At 37.0% G+C, this 20661-nt stretch overlaps 1 protein-coding gene across 3 annotated transcripts in view; it reads left to right on the forward strand.

Annotated features, from left to right (window-relative positions):
* The window catches only part of TTC28 (tetratricopeptide repeat domain 28), a 632666-nt gene that overhangs the window by 22608 nt on the left and 589397 nt on the right, over positions 1-20661 (forward strand). For 2 of the 3 annotated variants that reach the window (XM_040463780.1, XM_040463781.1), the window contains exon 2: positions 16882-17160. The exons of the other annotated variant lie outside the window; for it this stretch is intronic. In XM_040463780.1, the coding sequence (XP_040319714.1) occupies positions 16882-17160 (279 nt within the window). The remainder of the gene's footprint in view (positions 1-16881; positions 17161-20661) is intronic. 3 annotated transcript variants of the gene reach the window in all.

Here is a 20661-nt window from a genome sequence, read left to right on the forward strand (position 1 = left end):
AAAGATGCAGTCAATTTCCTTTTTGCAGTATTGTGATGTTTAACCTGGTGTCTGATCTGATTGAAGGACCATCCTATTGGCTGACAGCATTTTCTGAGGAAATATTTGTCTATTTCAGTTCTGGAACAAATGATAATCTCAAAGTTGTGCAATTAAATCATGGCTTAGAAGATTTTGATTTGAAAAATTTCTAAGCAGACATCCACATAAACCATAGAACAAAATCTCAAGTGTTTCTATAAACTTTCAGTTCTGTGTAACATAACTCCCTTTTGAATTCTGCAGGTCAGATTACTACGAAATATTCCCTTAAGTAACTAACTAAATAAACCAAGATTACTGAGGTTTTTTTACATTTTAAATGACGTCTGGTAAAAACAATTGAGTAGTTGATACCAATGGTGAGATTTTGCAGTGGTGGGGGTTCGAAGCTGACGGCCAATAAAGAATTCTTGAAGACGTCTTTGGTTCAAAAAGGTGATTTTATTAAAGCACAGGGACAGGACCTGTGGGCAGGAAGAGCTGCACTAGGGGTGTGAAGAGTGACTGATTATATACGACGGATTTGGGAAAGTAGAGGCAAAAGGGAGGCCTCCAGGAGGACTTCCGTATGCTAAAGAGGACTCCTGAGTTACTGAGGGCTTGCTATTGTCAAGCTATTTTTTTCTCTAATGAGGGATTAACATTAGGACAGTAGGGGGTTCCTGGAGAAATGTTATACTCCGTATTTATCTCAAGTATTTGTCAGTGGCTGCAGGTTATAAAAAATTTAATTTTACCTGCCATTTCCTCCTTGCCTTTGTTCCCCACATCACTATGGAGGGAGGGTGATATTAAGGGCTTCTAAGAAACTGAGTCTATAGGTTTCTGGAAATGAAGCTATTGATAAGATTGCCTTTTTCTTGCAATTTACTAAGGTAGTGGTAAACTGATGGAGACTCCTGTTCTGTATGACTGTGATCTCTATCAGTTAACCATTTGTTTCCTTTCCTTTGTTCTTGGGCTGCCAGGAGTGCCTGAGGAATATCACACATATCCCGCCTGGGGGTGGGGGGTGGGGGTTGTTAGCTTGTGCTTTGCCCTCAGCTTGCCTTATGTTCCTCATCATCAAGCTATTTCTGGTGACAGAATTGATTAGGCATCATAGCCTTTTATTCTCCGTAGCCAGGAAACTCCCAGCAGTTCACTGTTTTGTGGACTCCCAAGTGAAAGACGACTTAACTTCCGTTTTGACCTCAAACTTTCTAATTGATTAAGTTATTTGCAGCTGCATCTCTTAACTCAGGCAAAAGACCCTGAGCAAAGTATCCACTGGGGGAGGGGGGATGAAAACTATCCTCAAGCAATAAGGACTGCTCTCAACCAGCAAGACCCCTCCTGATGGACACCCTTATAGTGGCTGGACCTTTACTGCCCACCTGCACACATCACCGACTTTTGTCCCACATTTTCCTTATATAAACCTGCAAGTATTTTTGGCACTTTGGAGACAGTCTTTGAGACTCTAGTCCCCCGTCTTCCCGGTGTTGGCCTCGCTGGAATAAATTCCTCATTTGGTTCACCACTGTTGTCTCTCCGGCTTTGGATTTTGGCAGCTGCGAGAGGCGAAACCTGGTCTGCGTGGGACACCTGGAGTCAGGTGTACTTTCATCCCAGCACCCCGGCTACACAAGGGAGGTCCATGGTTCAGTTCACAGGTACACCAAGAATTACCTGTAGACTGAGTAAACAAAATAACTTGTTTACATGCATGCTTCTTTCTCCCCAAATTTGTATAGATACTGTTTGATTCATAAAATATACATTTATTTAAAGACAGTACTGAATTCAGAGTAGCCTTTGCTGTTTGTATTTCTCAATTAGCTGTCTTAAAATGTACAGCTAAGAAATCAGAAAAAGGTTTTGATGTCTGAAAGGAGTCAAGAGAGGAGAAAGTATTGGCAATGATTGATCCAGATCAGATGGTGGCAAACTTTTAAAAAGGGCCTGACAGCAGATACTTTAGGTTTCATGGGCTGTAGTCTTTGTTGTGATACTAAAGTCTGCCATTGTAACACAAAAGCAGACTTAAACAATGTATAAATAAATGGACGTGGCTACGTTCCAATAAAACTTTATTTCCAAGAACAGGCAGTTGAAGTTTTCTGAGCCCTGATCTAGATTTTGTTAAAGTGACTTCAAATTCTCAAAATTAACTTTAAAACAATGGAAGTGGGGGGCGCCTGGGTGGCTCAGTTGGTTAAGTGGCCGACTTCAGCTCAGGTCATGATCTTGCGGTTCATGAGCTCAAGCCCCACGTGGGGCTCTGTGCTGACAGCTTGGAGCCTGGATCCTGCTTCGGATTCTGTGTCTCCCTCTCTCTCTGCCGCACACCCTCTCACACTCTGGAGATCTCTCAAAATAAATAAACGTTAAAAAAAAAAAAAGATGGAAGTGGACGAGGGGTTAGACTCTAATCATTTTTTATACCTTACACAACACTTGTTGATGAGGTGGACAAAGTCAAAAGAAATAGAAAAATTCAATTTCTTTATAATTTGCAGCCCATTGACAAATACCTGAAATGGGCAGAGTAGGACATTCCTCAAGGAATTCACAACTGCCTTAATGTTAATGCTTTGCTAGAGGCAGAAAACAACGTTAGCTTGACAATAGCCAGACCTCCAGGATCCTACAAGTATTCTTTAACAGATGAAAATTCCTTTAGAAACTTCCTTTATGTCCTACCCCTCCCCCCATTAGAAGTATGTAATCCATCTCTCCTCACAGAGGAGCTTCTCCTGCCCATGGGTCCTGTCCCCGTGCTTTAATAAAAATACCTTTTTGCACCAAATATGTCTTAAGAATTCTTTCTTGGCTGTTTACCCCTGGCCTACATCACATCAGGGTGATCAGGGACCTTTCCTGCCAACCATGACCCTTACATTGGATTAAAATATCCCTTTGTAAGTCTATTGGTAAGTGTCAAGTTTAGAATCCTGTATTTCTATCCTTTGACCTTCGTTTTATTCTCCTCTCATTGATGTTGAATACACAGAGATTTATATTTTCATCAATTATGCATTCCTAGGTTCTGGATTGAGTCTGTTCATTTGCAGCATTCTTTCCTTCTAATTATCTCATGGTGGGCTTTTTTTGGTCATATTTATTTCAATAAAAGGTAGTTCCTTTTCCTTGATTCTAGTGCACTTCACTTTGGGACTTTCTGGTAAAATAGTGAAAGACTTGAAATGGATTTGGAAAAAGATTACTAGGTGCCTTCGGTTGAGTAGGTTGCCTGGAATGTGTGTACCCTTCTGGATTATCTGATTCTATGAAGTTTTCACCTTTCATGGTCTTTGAACTACTTTATACTTCTGTTCATTGTCCAAACTGATAGCAATGCAAATTATTCTTGTCCATAGATATGCAAATGATTATTTCCAGGTGGAGGGGCAATTGATTTCACTTTCTTCCTCTGGAAAGGCCAGTTTGCATCTATTTGCAGAGAAATTTATTTCAGCATTTTTGATTGCCTATACATGTGGGGTACTTTGAACATTTTACTGGGTTACTCATTAGTTAATGAGTTAAGTAAAGTCTTTGAAGTGTGTTCATTTCATATTTGTATGAGAGTCATAGTTTTACTTTTACAAAAATGGATATTATAACAGGAACAAAGGTTGTTTATTGGTTTTTATTCACTAGTTCACCTGTCATAAAATGCATTTCAAAAAAGAAGAACACGAAAGTACTAGTAAGCTCAGAGATAAACAATACCTTCAGGAATTTTTATTATTTGTCATAATTGCTGAAAAATGGTGTGAAAATTGCTGAAAGTTTAAGGGCATGATATAACGTAAATTATGCTTATATGTTAGTTTAAGTTGCATGTATTTGTAACTTGGTTGAATTTGACATTTTAATAACTTTGACATGTGTGTTTTGAGTATCTGTTGTTTGGATGGGCTGGAGTGGGCAGATGCCAACCCCCCCAGGCATGGGATGGCCTTGCTATTTTCCACATTAGTCTTAAAAGAAGGGGGTTGGCTGTTTACCTAATAAAATGATATCAACATCTTTATAATCGTCTCAAGTTAATAGAACAGTATAGAAACACAAAGTTATGAATATCAGATTTATGTTTGTTAAAAAACAAAATTCATCTGAGTAGATGTGAAGATCTAATGGCTTTATTCAGTGATTCTTGAATCAGGCAGATTCTGACTAGCAAGTAGAAAGGAGCTGTGGGGAGACACAGAATGGAGGGCTTTTATAGGGAAAAGGGGTCAGAAAAAGGAAGTTTCTAACAAAGAGTGGATTGTTTCAGGCAAGGTCACCTTCCTTTGGGGGAAGGGTTGGGGTGGAGGGCTGTCATGCACATTATCTCACTAGTGCTGATCAGGTAATTCCAGACTGAGTTGTTACAGGTTACATCCCTGAGAGAGGTTGAAACTACGATTAGGTTAGATATTAGGTCTTGATTTGCTGTCATGGGGCAAGTGAACTCCATTTTGGGCCTGTTGTTCCTTTTTTGAGGGGGGAGGATGCAGGCAGGGAAGGGACAGAGAGGGAGGGAATCCCAAGCAGCCTCCTTGCTGCCAGTGCCAGCTCAGAGCCCGATGCCGAGCTGGAACTCACGAACTGCAAGATGATGACCTTGAGCTGAAATCCAGAGTCGACATTTAACCAGCTGAGCCACCCAGGCACTCCTAATCATCCCTTTTGATCAGACTCTCACATTAACTGAGAGACAGATAAAAATTTAAATCATTAATGTCACTCCCATCTATTGCTCTGAAGTTTTTGAAGTTTTTGTGGATCCTTTGTGTGGTGTTCATGACATTTGTTGCTTAATCTCTTATATTCACAGGGCACAACTTCAGGTTCACATTTTTTTAAAGTTGGTCATTCTCTTTGTTCCTTTTCTGACGTTCCAGTCTTAGGAAGATCATTTGCTTGGTGGTAAGTGTGAGCAAATGCGTTTAAAGCCTTTGAGAGAATACAGCATTCTAGGGAGACTGCTATGACTATGATAAGCAGGATAATTCCCAACATCTGGAGTTCACTTACCGTGGTCCCTAAGACCCAAACCAATCAAAATCAGGTAGGTCAAAGAAAGACCTCATTGGAGGGGTCACTTGAAAAAAAATTTTTTTTTTTAATATTTATTTTTGATAGAGAATGAGAGAGTGTGATCAGGAAAGGGGCAGAGAGAGAGAGAGGGAGACACAGATTCCAAAGCAGGCTACAGGTTCCCAGCTGTTAGCACAGGGCCTGATGAGGGGCTCGAACTCACGGACCTCAAGATCATGACCTGAGCCAAAGTTGGATGCTTAACCAACTGAGCCACCCAGGCACCCTGAAGGAGTCACCTTTTTAAGCCCAGTGGCTTGCTCAGTAATCTTATGTACCTGAGTTTCAGCTTCCCCATGAGTGTTAATCCAGATGCAGCAGGTGGTGTTGGCCAGGGAAGTAGGGCCCTGCCAAAGGAAGCAAATCTAGAATCATGAGTGCCTCCTGGTAATTCCCATTTCAGTCCGTGGTTCAGTACTGGAAAGGTGACAGCCGTGGAAGCCAGTGAAATTTTAAGGGTTTGTAGACCACACATGCTTTTTTATTCTGGTTATCCTTGCCTATGTTCCTTTCTTTGTATAGAGCTTGTACATAAAGTTCCCCAAGTTTGGGGTGGTTAACCAGAGACAGGAAAAAGACCAGAGTGGGGTGGGGGGGAGTGTCTCTAGCATCATGGATAGATCAGAGCTCTTGATGAAAAATCCAGCAGTTGAAAGTTTGTTACCCGTAACAATGGTCTGGGATACATGAATGATGGCATTATGTTTCCAGGCCAGTGCTGAGTAAAGGAAAGAAAGAAGAGGATTTCATGTTTAGTTAAAGTATGTAGTCTTTTTTTTTTTTTTTAAATTTTTTAAGAATGTTTTTTTTTTGAAGGAGAGAGAGACAGAGCATGAGTGGGGGAGGAGCAGAGTGAGAGGGAGACATAGAATTTGAAGCAGGCTCCAGGCTCTAAGCTGTCAGCACAGAGCCTGATGCGGGGCTTGAACTCATGAACTGTGAGATCATGACCTGAGCTGAAGTCAGACACTTAACTGACTGAGCCACCCCGGCGCCCGAGAGAGTGTGTAGTCTTGATGTGGCATTGGGAGCAGTTTATCTTGAGGTCAGCTCCTGCTCTTTTTAATTTGATTTTGAGGTATCCAGCTGGTGTATAGGACCAGATGTCAGGTGGAAACTTACTCAGCTGTGAGGTATATACCCAAGACTCAAGGATATATCCCAGAGACCCGAGTCTCTGAGGTTTGGCTGCCGACTGGGTAGTGAGGAAACCCTGGTATAGTCCTTTCCGGAGATTTGTGGGAAGTCTTTGTTCTTAAGGAGACTAAATTAGAAGGTGGGAGAAAATTGGAAATGTTAATTTGGAGAGTTGTAGACAGATATTTGAGGAAACTTAGAATTCAGGATCTAATCCAGTCACATGTATATAACGAAACCCAAAGGCAATTGACAGGATTAGAGGCTAATATAGGCAAAGGTACACAAACATAATTTTTCTCTCTACAGTTACCCCCATTTTTTTCTTCTACAAAAGATAATTATAGTAAAACTAATTTGTTTGCATCTAACCTGGCTTGATTACTTACATAAATGTAGCAAGAATAGTGATGGGCCATATAAGCTCTTTTTAAGGCTGTTTTGCTGAAACTTTTTTATCTCGGGTGGGATTCTTAAAAGCCTCTGAGGCTAGGAAGCCAAGCCAAGCCAAGCCAAGGACTGACCATCAGATTTTACTTGCAGTACTTTTCCAGTCAAAGCCTTGGCAACATTTCCAATTGTGTCCTGTTATATGGAGAACATATTCTTAATGAACTTATGTAAATAACTGGGGGCACCTGGGTGGCTTAGTTGATTGAGCGTCTGCCTTCAGCTCAGGTCATGATCTCACAGTTTGTGAGTTCTAGTCCCTTATCAGGCTCTGCTGGCAGCTCAGAGCCTGGAGCCTGCTTTTGATTCTGTGTCTCCCTCTCTGTCTCCTTCAAAAATAAATAAACATTAAAAGAAAAAAAAAAAACAGCTAAAGTGCTATGAAGATAATATCTCAGGAGTTTCTGAATTCTGGATGGATCAAATGGGGAGAAAAAGTAAGTCTTTTATCTTTGTTTACAATGGGGTACTTTACCAAATTGTAAGTCATCGGTAGCTTAAGAGAAAAAGTGTGTTTAAAGCTGGGGAAAAACCCAAAACATTAAAAAGCCAGCAATGTTTCAGGCGAAAAGTCATACAAATTTATAATATTCCTCCTTAGTTAATTCAGTCCCATATAATTAGTACTTTTTTTGCTTGAATCCAGTTTAGTTTATGATTTTAAAGCTTTCAGAACTCTGTACTTGTCAAAATCCTTTCCATGAATCTTCTCCTTTTTTTTTTTTAAGTTTATTTGAGACAGACAGGAAGAGAGAGAGAGAGAGAATGCACATGAGCAGGGGAGGGGCAGAGAGAGAAGGAGAGAGAGAATCACAAGCAGGCCCCATACTGTCAGTGCGGAGCCCTGATGCCTGGCTTGAACTTACAAACCATGAGGTCTTAACCTGAACTGAAATCAAGAGTTGGACACCCAACCGACTGAGCCACCCAGGCATCCCTCCATTAATCTTCTTGACAATGAAACACTTTTGCAAAACATTTGAGTACAACAATAACTCTGTAAATGACAAAAGATTTTATTTAAAAAAAAATTTTTTTTTTCAACGTTTATTTATTTTTGGGACAGAGAGAGACAGAGCATGAACGGGGGAGGGGCAGAGAGAGAGGGAGACACAGAATCGGAAACAGGCTCCAGGCTCTGAGCCATCAGCCCAGAGCCCGACGCGGGGCTCGAACTCGCGGACCACGAGATCGTGACCTGGCTGAAGTCGGATGCTTAACCGACTGCGCCACCCAGGCGCCCCAATGACAAAAGATTTTAAATCCCCATTGTTAAAGATCTGATGAGAGAGTTCATTACAGTGGAAACAACAAGGAAATTTGGTTGTTTATGTGATACACAACATTTAAAAATAACTGGAATTATGACTGATAACATTATATACCAGAGTATATCAGATTTCTAAGAATTTCATACAATTTCTAGCATACTTATAAGGTATACATATACAAAGATAACAGAAAGAAAGCTTAGTATTATTTTTTGATAATGCTTCCAATATAATGTAACATCAAATAGCCCTAATTATTTTAACATTTCTTTTTTTAGAAGGAGAGAGAGAATAAATCTTTTGAGATATTCCAGAGACCCTCTGAAAAATCCCAAAGTTAAAAGAACTCCATTTAGGATTTGGTTTGGGGAAGTTTGTCAAAAATATCAAAGGTTTTAAAATACTTGGTCAGGTAGGTTATTGTGAAACAACAGTTATCCATCTAAGCATAGTGACCATAAAAGACTTGCAGGCAAATACAGAAAGTTACCTCATTGTAAAGAAACCCAACTAACAAAACCCAAAAAACCATAGCTCTTTTAACAGAGAGGATTTAGGGGCACCCGAGTGGCTCAGTTGATTAAGTGCCTGGCTTTGGCTCAGGTCATGATCCTATGGTTTGTGGGTTCGAGCCCTGCATCGTGCTCTGTGCTGACAGCACAGAGCCTGGAGCCTGATTCAGATTGTGTGTCTCCCTCTCTCTCTCTATTGCTCCCCCACTCGTGCTCTTTGCCTCTCTCTCAAAAATAAACATTTTAAAAAATTTAAAAAAAATAGAGAAGATTCAGCTTTCTTGAGTAATTAAACACCTGATAAAGTCAACACAGGAAATTATTTTGCCAGGACACACAATCTTTGTTTTCTCTGAAGATTACGTTAAGAGGTGAAGAAAAATCGTTCATACTCTCTTAGCAAGAGCAGACCAAGAGTCCAAGAAAACTTTGTCCTTTTAACAGAGAGACAGCCAAATTCTAATTTTGTACCAACTTACTTTTTATATTAAAGCTTATTTGCTTGGGGTGCCTGAGTGGCTCAGTCAGTTGAACATCCAATCTTGATTTCTCCTCAGGTCATGGTCCCAGGGTTGTGGGATTGAAGTGCTGTGTTGGGCTCCACGCCAAGTGTGCATCTTGCTTAAGATTGTTACTCTCTCTCCCTCTGCCTCTCTCCCCCTCTTGTGCTCTGTCTCTGTCTCTGTCTTTCTCTCTCAAAGAAAAAAAAATAAAAAATATATTAAAAAGTTCATTTGCTTAATTAAATTTATTCTAATCTTAGCCAGTCATAACCAGCTTAAAATTCTTTTCTGAAGATTCCTTTTCTGCAAAACTTAGTGGCTTTAATTGCATATGTTAAAATTTAAAGCTTTCAAAAAGCCTGAATTTTTACTGAAAATAGAGAAGTAAACAGTTATGAACTATTAGCATTTTGTGGGGTGGCAAGCTTATACTTTTTTTTTTTTTAATTTTTTTTTTTTAACGTTTTTTTTTTATTTATTTTTGAGACAGGGAGAGACAGAGCATGAACGGGGGAGGGTCAGAGAGAGAGGGAGACACAGAATCTGAAACAGGCTCCAGGCTCCGAGCTGTCAGCACAGCGCCCGATGCGGGGCTCGAACTCACGGACCGTGAGATCATGACCTGAGCCGAAGTCGGACGCTTAACCGACTGAGCCACCCAGGCGCCCCATACTTTTTATAATTTCTAGAAAACATGCTTTCTCATAATGACTTTCTCGGTCTGACATAAAACATGTTTTGTTATTGATCTCCATTTATTAATTACCTCCTGTATTTTGTGTTATCTATCCATCTATCTTAAACTTCACAAGTAATTATAGTTAGAATAATAGTATTTATTTATATTTATTTATAACATATTATTTTTATTCCTTTCTTACTACATTTCTGTTTTCCTTCAATATTTCTTTTAGTGAAGGCCTATTGTTGATGCATTCCTTTGGTTTTGGTTTGTTTGTACAAATATTTACCTTTTGAAAAATTGTGATCCATTAGCATACCATAAAATTCACCATTTAAAAGCATACAATTCAGTGTTTTTTTAGTATTTCACAACCATCACCACTAATTCCAGAACATTTCCATCACCTTCAAAAAAAGCCCTCATTGGGTCACCCATTTTCCCTTACCTCTAGCCCCCTGGCAACCAGTAATTTGCTTTCTGTCTCAATGGGCATGCCTTTCATGGACATTTGGTATAAATGGAATCATACAAAGTGTGGCCTTGTGTCTGGCTTCTTTCCCTTAACAGAGTGTTTTAAAGATTCATCCATGTGCTCATGTGTGTCAGTAGTTTATTCCTTTTCATTGTTCCATTGTATGGCTATGCCACATTTTGTTTATTCATTCATCAGTTGATGGACATTTGAGTTGTTGGCTTTTATAAATAATGCTTCTGTAAATACTTGTGTACAAGTTGTGTGGAACACAACAATTCATTTGGGTAAGTGCTTTGGAGTGGAATTGCTGGGTCATATGATAACTCCATGTTTAACTTTTTGAGGATGTGACAAACCGTTTTCCAGAGTAACTTTACCATTTAAAATTCTACCAGCACTGTATGATGGCTCCTGTTTCAACTTCATTTTTGAACAGTATTTTCTCTGGGTATAGACTTTTAGGTTAGCTATTTCATCTTCCCTCATTTCTGTTAAGCTTTGAAGATAATGTGTCTTTTCCTGTCCTCTATCTGTTTTAACATTTCTCTTTGTTTTTGGTTTTTAGGAGTTTGACCATGATTTGTGTAGGTCTAGTTTTTTTGTTATTTTGGGGTCGAATGAAGTTCTTAACAGTTGGTTCAATATTCTATGCGTTGTGTTTCATCGGTTTTAGAAAATTCTTGGTCATGAGGTATTCAAATATTGCTTCTACTTCCTTCTCTTTCTTCTGAGATTTCACTGTAGGTGTGTTAGACTTCTTAGGCATGTTTCTTATTATGTCTCTTGTGTACCTACTTTCTCCCCCACCCCTTTCTTTTTGGGTGTATTTCATTTTGGGTATTTTCTACGGACTTTTCTTCCAGTTTATTAATCCTGCCATTTGTTATGTCACATCTTGTAAACCCATCCACAAAGTTGCTAATTTGAGGTATCATATAGTTTAGTTTTGGGATGTACATTGAATTCTTTATTATAAGGTCAGTTCTCCAGTGAGATTTTGTCTTAACCTATTTTGTTTTTGAAATATACAACTAATATGTGTTATCCATATGGGACTTTGGTGTAAATTCAAAAAAGGTCCTACTCTCTAGGCATAAGAATAACTTGGTGAGTGGAGAATAACTTTGTAAGACTTAAAAAGTGGTAGCCCCCTTCCTGTAGGCCATGCAGCTCTGGGCCAGGGGACAAAGGCTGGTTTTGTATCTCCCTTTTGTCTTCTCATCCAGACATACTTAGAAAGTGAACAGATTCTACAACTATATATATATATATATATATATATATGCCCTAATATATAATAGTAAGCTATGCTCTGTTTTCAGAGGTTTTTTTTTCATATTTTGAAAAAAGCTAATATATGCATATAGTAAAATATCAGATAGTAAAAAATGGAAATGTTGGGTACCTTCCTAATCCTTTCCAGTCCTGAAATAATTTTCTATTGAGGCAGTTACTCTACTGGTTTATGTATTGTTTCTGGCATAATTAATCCATATATATTTAAGCATGTAACTGTGTGTATGTTTATGTATTATTTCCTCCTCCCACCCCTGTTTTCATGGGATATAACATTCTGTATTGCTGTTCTGCAACTTGATTCTTTTCTGTTTTTCCATATCAGTATGTAAAACCTGCCTCATTCTTTTGGCTGGATTTGTAGTGTCAATTATTGATCTGATTATTTTGATGTAATGAAAACTGTTTTCCTGTTGTCTAACATTTAGGTTATTTCTAACCTCATGCTAATACAAATGATGCCGTTACGAATATCTGGCATATGTGACTTTGTTTACATAGGTAAATGTGCCTTCAGGATAAATTACCAGAAGTGGAAAAAATTTCTAGAATTCAAAGGATACGTACCTTTTGTAACTATTCCTTAGTTCTATAATGAAATCATATCATTTACCACTTCCATCAACAATGTATGAATGTAACTTTTTCTTTATTCCCCTTACTATGAAAATGTACTGATAATTTTTTTCCATTAGTATGAGAGAAGAAAAATAATATCTCAAGGTTTAATTTTCTTTTAAAATAACTGAAGTCATGGGGTGCCTGGCTGGCCCTGTTGGTAGAGCACGTGACTCTTGATCTCAAGTTCGAGAGTTTAAGCTCCATGTTGGACCTGGAGCTTACTTTAAAAGAAAAAACAAAAAAAACTGAAGTCACACATTAAAAAAAATGTGCTTAAAAGCTATGTGGATCTGCTTTCTTATCTGCCTGTGCATATTCTTTGTCCATTGGATTTTTCATTTGTAGATTTTTATATAGTAAGAAAATTAGCTTTTTATTATATGTTGCAAAGAGTTTTAAAATTGATTTGTTACTCATATTTTCACTTTTTTTAAATTTATTTTTTCTTACTTAGATATTTAAAGCTTTTATGTTGTCAGATTTATGTCTTTTATGTCTTTAGGTTGTGTTATAATTAGAAAGGCCTTCCTTAGCTTATATGATGATAAATTCTTCTATATTTCATTTTAATGATTTAATAGTTTATTTTAAACATTTAATTGTTTGATTCATGTATCATTTTTTGATATAAAGGATGATAAGTATTTTTCTGTATCATTTGAATGCTCAAAATTTATAACTGGTCTGGAACTATTACAGTTTAGTAATTGTACGTGGCTGAGTATTCTGAGCCTATTTCATTTATGTTATTGCCACTATCATTTCAAGATGAGTTTGTCAGAGGATCATTGAAAAATATCGACCATGTTAATATTTGTTGACATCCTTAAACTGTAAATACTGGAAATATATGAGAAAAGAAAGAATATTATAATCAGTTAATCTAACTAAATTAGTGATTCAGAAGTTTATTTTATTTTATTTTAGTTTATTTTTTTGAGAGAGAAAGAGCACAAGTGAGTGAGGGGCAGAGAGACAGAATCCCAGAAGGGATAAAGAGAGAGAGAGAGAGAGAGAAATAAGTGGGGTTCACCCAAAGTGGGATCATGTTTTTACCTGAAGTGGGGCTTGAGCTCACCTGACGAGAGACTTGAACTCACGAACTGTGAGATCATGACCTGAGCCAAAGTCAGATGCTTAACGACTGAGCCACCTAGGAGCCCTGAAATTTGATTTTATTTTTTAAAATCTCCATGGTCCTATCCACTCTGTTTCTGAATTTAATATGGCCAGTTGTTCCAAGTACTGTATATGTAATCTGAAATACATGCAGGGGCCTTTTTTCCTCCCTCTCTGTCATGCCAAGTTTATTAATAGCAGAGAAGATAAAGAGGAACTAGGTAGATTATATTCCTTTTTTTAACCGTACACAAAATGCTATTTATTAGCCTCCTAAGGATAACACCATAACTAGCTTATTAGAAACAGGCATAGTTTGACAGTTTAGAAGCTTCTGTGGACACTTAATAGAGTGCCTTTTTCTTTTAAATTTATGGACACGTGGTGGTGGTGATTTAGTATTTATTTATAATCTAGTATTTATAATCTGTCTGCACTAGCACTTTTCCATGGTGTTTTACTTTGCTCTCAGAGGCTTTATTTAGTAGTTTATACCAGAGGGTTTTTGTTTGTTTGTTTTTTTAAGTAGGCTCTACACCCAACATGGGGCTTGAACTCATGACTGAGATCAAGGGTCACATACTCTACCAACTGGGCCAGCTAGGTGCTCTAGTTTATAACAGAGTTTTAGCAACTTCCTGTCTGGGAACATACTCTACCAAAAAGATCCTTCGATCTCATATGTATGGTATCTCCTGTCTCAGATTCACAGTGTGTAAAATAAAAGCTCTGAGGTCTTCCACTAAAGCAGAAACTTGTTTTCCTTGTTCCTCCAAGTATCCTGAGGACCTAGGGTTCTTAGGGGTGCATAATTTGGGAAATGTTACTTGATATTACTGTATATGGAGGTAGTGGAATGCAGAACTTTTCTTAATTTGATTCTTATTTGTGTTGGCATTGAACCAAATTATTACTCTGAGAAGTAGGGAGGGGATGCTCTAATAGTAGGATCATGTCTTTTTCACTTTTAAGCTACATTTGAAGCTAACCATTTTACTGTTAAAGGCTGTTATTTATATTTTTATGTCATACCCTTGAGTTTTCAAATATAGAATTGGTTTTCATAACTTATGGCTAGTACTGCCCTTATTTTGGACTCCTGATGACTATATTTTCCAAAATGAAATCAGTTTTATACATTGTCAGTATCTCAATACATTGGTTTGATGATGTGGATAAAAAAATTAAGACTCTTTAAAGGAAAATCCTTGTTTGGTAAATGTTACATAGTCCGTTAATTTTCAAACAGTAAGTTTCATGATCATAATTTAAAACAGCAACAACAGACTAACCAGAATACAATCTTGGTTTGTCACTTCCAGTATGAGGAAGTTGAGAGATAGAACTTGAACACTGATATTGGACATTTCTAGAATATATTTTATTATTATTATTTTTTTAATTTTATTTTATTTTGAGAGAAAGAATGCACAGAGAGAGAGGGAGAGAGAGAATCTCAAGCAGGCTCTGCATTGCCAGCACAGAGCCCAATGCAGGGCTCGAATTCTCGAACTGTGAGATCAGGACCTGAGCTGGAAACCAAGAGTCGGACACACAACTAACTGAGCCACCCAGGCGCCCCAAGAATATTTTTAATGTTTCAAATTGTCATGGAAATCTAGTTCATGATATTCCTGTAAACAGGAAAAATAGTAATTGTCTGTGTGAAGATTAGCTCTACTTTTTTCCTCCTTTCTGTGGAATTTGTCCTTTGTCCTCTGTGAAGAGTCTGGTACTTTTTAAGTATTGGTTGTGTTACATCTCAGATCTGTCCTCTTTTTTTTTTTTTTTTTTTTTTTTTATTTATTTAAGTAATCTCTATACCCAACATGGAACTCGAACTCATAACCCTGAGATTACGAGTCACATGCTCTACCACTTGAGCCAGCCAGGCACCCCTGTGTTCTTTTGAATGGAGGGACTTAGTCTTAAAGAAAGCCATGAGGAAGAAAATTATACTTTACACTTTTTGTTTTAATTGTACTCAGGGCAAGTCTGCTTAGAATTGCAAACTGTCTCTCTGGATACTGATGTCTTAAGTTTCTTCTCTTGGCACTCTGATGCAGTTCCTAATTTTCCTATTTTAAAAATAAGTAACGTTTGACTCATTCACTCCCTTTGGTTTTAAGGTCAGTGTTATTAAGTCATAGGAAACTTAATGATTTGGAAGAAATCAACATAAACAGGTCTTAAATTGCCAAGATACAGTTTACGGCAGGTATTTTGTTTTTCTTTTTGGTGATTTCCAAAAACTGGTGTTTGTCTTTGAAATTCCATGGTAGAAGCCCAATTACCAAATTTGTCAGTCTAAAAGATTCATTGATACATTAAAATTTCTGTTTTTAAATTTTTTAAATTTGTTAATTTTAGAACTCACATATACTTACTGTATAACATTTGGATAAGAAAGGTAACTCTGGGGTGCCTGGGTGGCTCAGTTGGTTGAGTGCCTGACTTCGGCTCAGGTCATGATCTCGCGGTCTATGAGTTCAAGCCCCGCGTCGGGCTCTGTGCTGACAGCTCAGAGCCTGGAGCCTCTTTCAGATTCTGTGTCTCCTTCTCTGTCTGCCCCCACCCCTCCTCTCTCTCTCTCTCTCAAAAATAAACAAACATTAAAAAAAATAAAAAAAAATAAAGATAACCCATAATTTTATATCCAGAGATAACTTAGCATAGTTATTATTTTGATCATTTATTTCATTTTCTGAGTGCAACTATCTTAATATAGTTTAGATCATGTTTTCTGTATTGACTTGTATTTGTATTTTTCCCCTTAATATAAATAACTTTATGCACGTGTGTATGTAATTTCTACACCCAACATTTGGCTTTAACTCAGGTCCCAAGATCAAGAGTCTCATGCTCTACTGAGTGAGCCAGCCAGGCACCCTCACTTAGTAGAACTGTAAATTGCCAGGAAAAAGTCTAAGTATTCTTTTGCATTCACTCACTCATTCATTCATTCATTCATTCATTCATTCATTTATTCAGTCATTCTGTCAATCCAAAAAATATAAATATAAATATGCATGTTTTTTAAAGTTTGTTTTGAGAGAGAGAGGCAGAGAGAGAGGGAGAGAGAGAATCCCAAGCAAGTTCCTCCGTGAGTGCAGAGCCTGATGTAGGACTCGATTTCACAAACCACAAGAACACAACGTGAGCAGAGATCAAGATTAGGATGCTTAACCAACGGAGCCACTCAAGTACCCCTAAATATGTATGTTTATAACTATATGTATATATATAAAACAGATACATATGTATATATGCATATATATATATGTGTGTATATATATATATGCATATATATATATGTATATATATATATATATGCATTCAAAGTACTATGTTGGCTGCTTCTTTGAAAGGTTATTAACTTTCAGGCTACAAAAGTTTACTATATAAAGCAGACCATGAAGAATGTCTCTGTTCTTTTATTTATTTATTTTTACTTTTGAGAGAGCACAGGCAGGGAAGGGGCAGAGAGAGAGGGGGACAGAAGATCTGAAGCAGGCTCTGCGCTGACAGCAAGAGCCTGATTAAGGGACTTGAACTCACGAACCGTGAGATCATGACCTGAGCCGAAGTCAGACGCTCAACCAACTGGACCACCCAGGCACCCCAGAATGTCCCTCTTCTCTTGAAATTCAGACAAAGAAACCCTCTGGATTATCTGACAAAGTTTCTTTGTTTGTAGATTCCTCTCTTTGGTGCTAAGACTATTGGTCGGAGAAGTCCTGATGGACCAGTGTTGAGCAAAGCTGAATTTGTTGAGAAAGTTCGTCAGAGTAACCAGGCCTGTCATGATGGAGATTTTCATACAGCTATTGTTCTGTACAATGAAGCCCTGGCTGTTGACCCTCAGAACTGCATCTTATACAGCAATAGATCTGCAGCCTATATGAAAATCCAGCAGTATGACAAGGCACTGGACGATGCAATCAAAGCTCGACTTCTCAATCCCAAATGGCCAAAGGTAGAAATTTCATTTACTTTCACAGAATCTTTTGTGCTGATTTCTTATTTTAATGTAACATTTCATTGAATTTGCAGTTGTTAATATTTTGATACTCTGTACTTCAGCAAAATGTTGAATGGCCTCATTGAGCTGGTATGCTAGTGAATGGCTTCCTTTTTTATGCTTTGTAATAGTGCTCTCCAAGTTTAATTCTTTTCCTGTATGTTTGAAATTTGAAATTTTTTTCTACTCAGCTTCTTGATAGGATACATTTTAGTCATTTATATAGGTTTCCACATCTCCTTTTTACACAGATGTTTTAGATGGAGATTTTTTTTTCTTTGAATTTAAAAGAATTAATTTTATTCTGTCAATCATTGCTTGTTTTCAGAGTGGTATTTAACCAGAAAAACTTTTTTTCCTAATACATCATTTTAATTATCTATGTTCCCTTGGATAGTTTAAGGTTTGAATGATCTTTGTTTTGTATATACTTTATTTTCAGTGTGCCTGTTTGCTGTCTAACCCCCATTAAGATGTACTGAAGTGTTTGAGATCCTTTTTATTGAGCCACGAAACCATTTGATACCATTTTTGGCTTTCTGTTGCATTAACAAAGGCTCATGGATATTTGCTAGAGATTTAAAAAATATTCTTACTCTCTTATTAATGCTATAGTTATATTAATTTATACTTTAACTGTGGTAGGTACTTTTGGCCTCGTTCAGTGGAATTTCCAGTATTGCTGCTGCCTCATGAATTGTTTAGTATTATGTAATTCCCTAACAGAGTTGTTTTGTAACTATAATTACTGCAAATCAAACAAAACCTATTTTAAAAAATTGTTATAGGACACCACTTGGGGGTTAGAATGCTGTTTTCAAAGGACAGACCCAGGTTCAAATTCCTTCTCTTTTGTTAATGGCTCTCTTTTGTCTGGCTTTTGGTAAATTTCTTAACCTCTCTAGGGTTAAGATAAATGGAATAATAATACCTATCTTGTGAGGCCATTTAAGAGTCAGAGATAATTTGTTACTTGTACATAGTATGCATTTGATAGATAATAGCTAGGATTGTGACATTTTTATTGAAGGTACAAGTAAGTAAGTTATTCTAGCAAAGCTTGGCATGTGTCTTCTCTTTCTCTTTCCCTTTTTCTTTTAAACCTGTGGTTGATTGCAATGAGCCTGGTAAATAGCTTAATTCTCAAATTAAGTATTTCCATTCTTTCCTTTTTTGGATCCACTTATTTTATGTCCTTCCTATATTTGTGAACATTTTAAAACTTTCATCTTTTTCCTTTTTCTGTCATTCTACTTTCTTTTGTCACCCTCTTGCGATTTAGCACACACACACAAAATAGCTGAAAAAGGTGCACTTTTATGATTATAGATAAAAAAAAATCAACCTTTTAAGGTAATCTTACCAAGTTTTAGTCTCTGATGTTTTTCCCCTTATGATAAGTGAAGTTGTTCTGTTTACCATTTGCATTAATATTTCAGCTCCATATTTGGCTTCAAGGAAAACTAATTTAGGAATATCTAGAATTATGTAACATGTAAATTAGTTTTTATTATTGAAATCATGAAAGGGTTTTCATATACAATGTGGTTCATAATAAAATTAATTTATAAAGAAATTTCTACTACTGTATAAATTCTTTCCATTTCATAAAAACTTTATTTTATACTTAGTTTTCTAGGAATATACTTACAATATAAAAGAAGGTTAAGTTGTACTGTTTTGTTGTAAAGATATGTCTGTTGAAATTTTATCAATTTTTTTTTCCTTTGCTGAAAAGACTATTTTTTCCCCATTGAATTATCTTTAGTGCCTTTGTCACAAATCATTTGAGCATAAAAGTGTGGGGCTATTATTGGTCTTTCTATTTGGCTTTTCTAACTTTCTCATTAAAATCTTTTTGCCTTTTGAAGTCTTTTTCTGAAATGTCATTATTGTCTAGTTTGATTAGGGAAAACATTAATTCTAATTTCTATTTATGGTCATTAAAAAAAGTGTTTTAAAAATGTTTATGTTTGAGAGAGAGAGAGAGAGAGAGAGAGAGAGAGAGAGAGAGAGACAGAGTGTGAACAGGGGAGGGTCAGAGAGAGAGGGAGACACAGAATCTGAAGCAGGCTCCAGGCTCTGAGCTGTCAGCACAGAGCCTGATGCGGGGTTCAAACTCACGAACAGTGAGACCTGAGCTGAAGTCAGACACTTAACCAACTGAGACACCCAGGCAGCCCTCTATGGTAATTTTTTATGTAAATATCTCAGGGCTCCAGCGATTGGATAGAGTCTTTTATTTGTGTCTATTTTGTCTGAATGAGAAATGATTTTGGTGTGTTATGGGCTGCAAAAGAGGTTATGAAAGCCTCTTTTCATAAGCCTCTTTTCATGTTATTACCAAATTATGATAGTTATCTCCAACTGCCTCTTAGCTATTGTCTGTTTATGTTCATTCTTTTTGTGTCCTGTTTAAGAAATATTTATCTTACTCAGGGTTATAAAGTTTTTCTTAGGTTTTCTTCTAGAATTTTTATAGTTCTTACCTTTCGGTCTTTGATTCATTTCAAGTAAATTTTGCGGTGTGTTGTGAGATAGGGGTCAAGATTTATTATTATTTTTTCAATATAGATAATCATGTTCCAGCAACATTTGTTGAAAAGACTATCCTTTCCCCATTGAATGATCTTTGGTGCCTTTGTCACAAATCATTTGACCCCATAAAGTATGGTGCTATTATTGGTCTCTATTTTGTTCCACTGACCTATCTATCCTATGCCCTAAATGCACACTGTCTTGATTACTGTAGCTTTATTGTAAGTCTTGACATCAGATATTGTGAGTTTTCCATCTTTTTTTTTTTTAATGTTTATTTATTTTGAGAGAGAGAGAGAGAGAGAGAGAGAGAGAGAGAGAGAGAGAGAATGCATGTTTGAGTTGGGGAGGGGTAGAGAGGGAGGAAGAATCCCAAGCAGGTTCCTTGCTGTCAGCTTGGAGCCCAACGTGGGACTTGATCTCACGAACTGAGGTCATGACTTGAGCCAAAATCAAGAGTTGGACATTTAACTGACTGAGCCATCCAGGCTCCCCTGAGTCTTTCATCTTTATTCTTCTTTTCCTAGGTTGTTTTTGATATTATCAGTCTTTGTATTTTTATATAAGTTATGAAACCAGCTTATCAATTTTTTCAAAAAGTCTCCTGGGAAATTAATGGGGTTGCATTGAACTTTTAGAGCAGTTTGGAAAGAATTGCCACCTTAACTTTATTCAGTTTTCTAATCATGTACATGGTATCTGTCCCCATTTATTTAGTCCTTCTTTCATTTTCCTTTGTAACCTTTTGTAGTTTCTAGTGTTCAGTCTTGTACATATTTTATTAAATTTATTCCTAAGTATTTTGCTTCTTGATGCTATTATAAATCGATTTAAAAATTTTTATTTTCTATTTCTTCATTGCTAGTATATGGAAATGGAATGTATTTTTGTACTTTGTATCATGTGACCCTGTTAAAT

Source organism: Herpailurus yagouaroundi, unplaced genomic scaffold (assembly GCF_014898765.1).
Source record: "Herpailurus yagouaroundi ecotype Mexico unplaced genomic scaffold, PumYag 428, whole genome shotgun sequence".
NCBI lineage: Eukaryota > Metazoa > Chordata > Mammalia > Carnivora > Felidae > Herpailurus > Herpailurus yagouaroundi.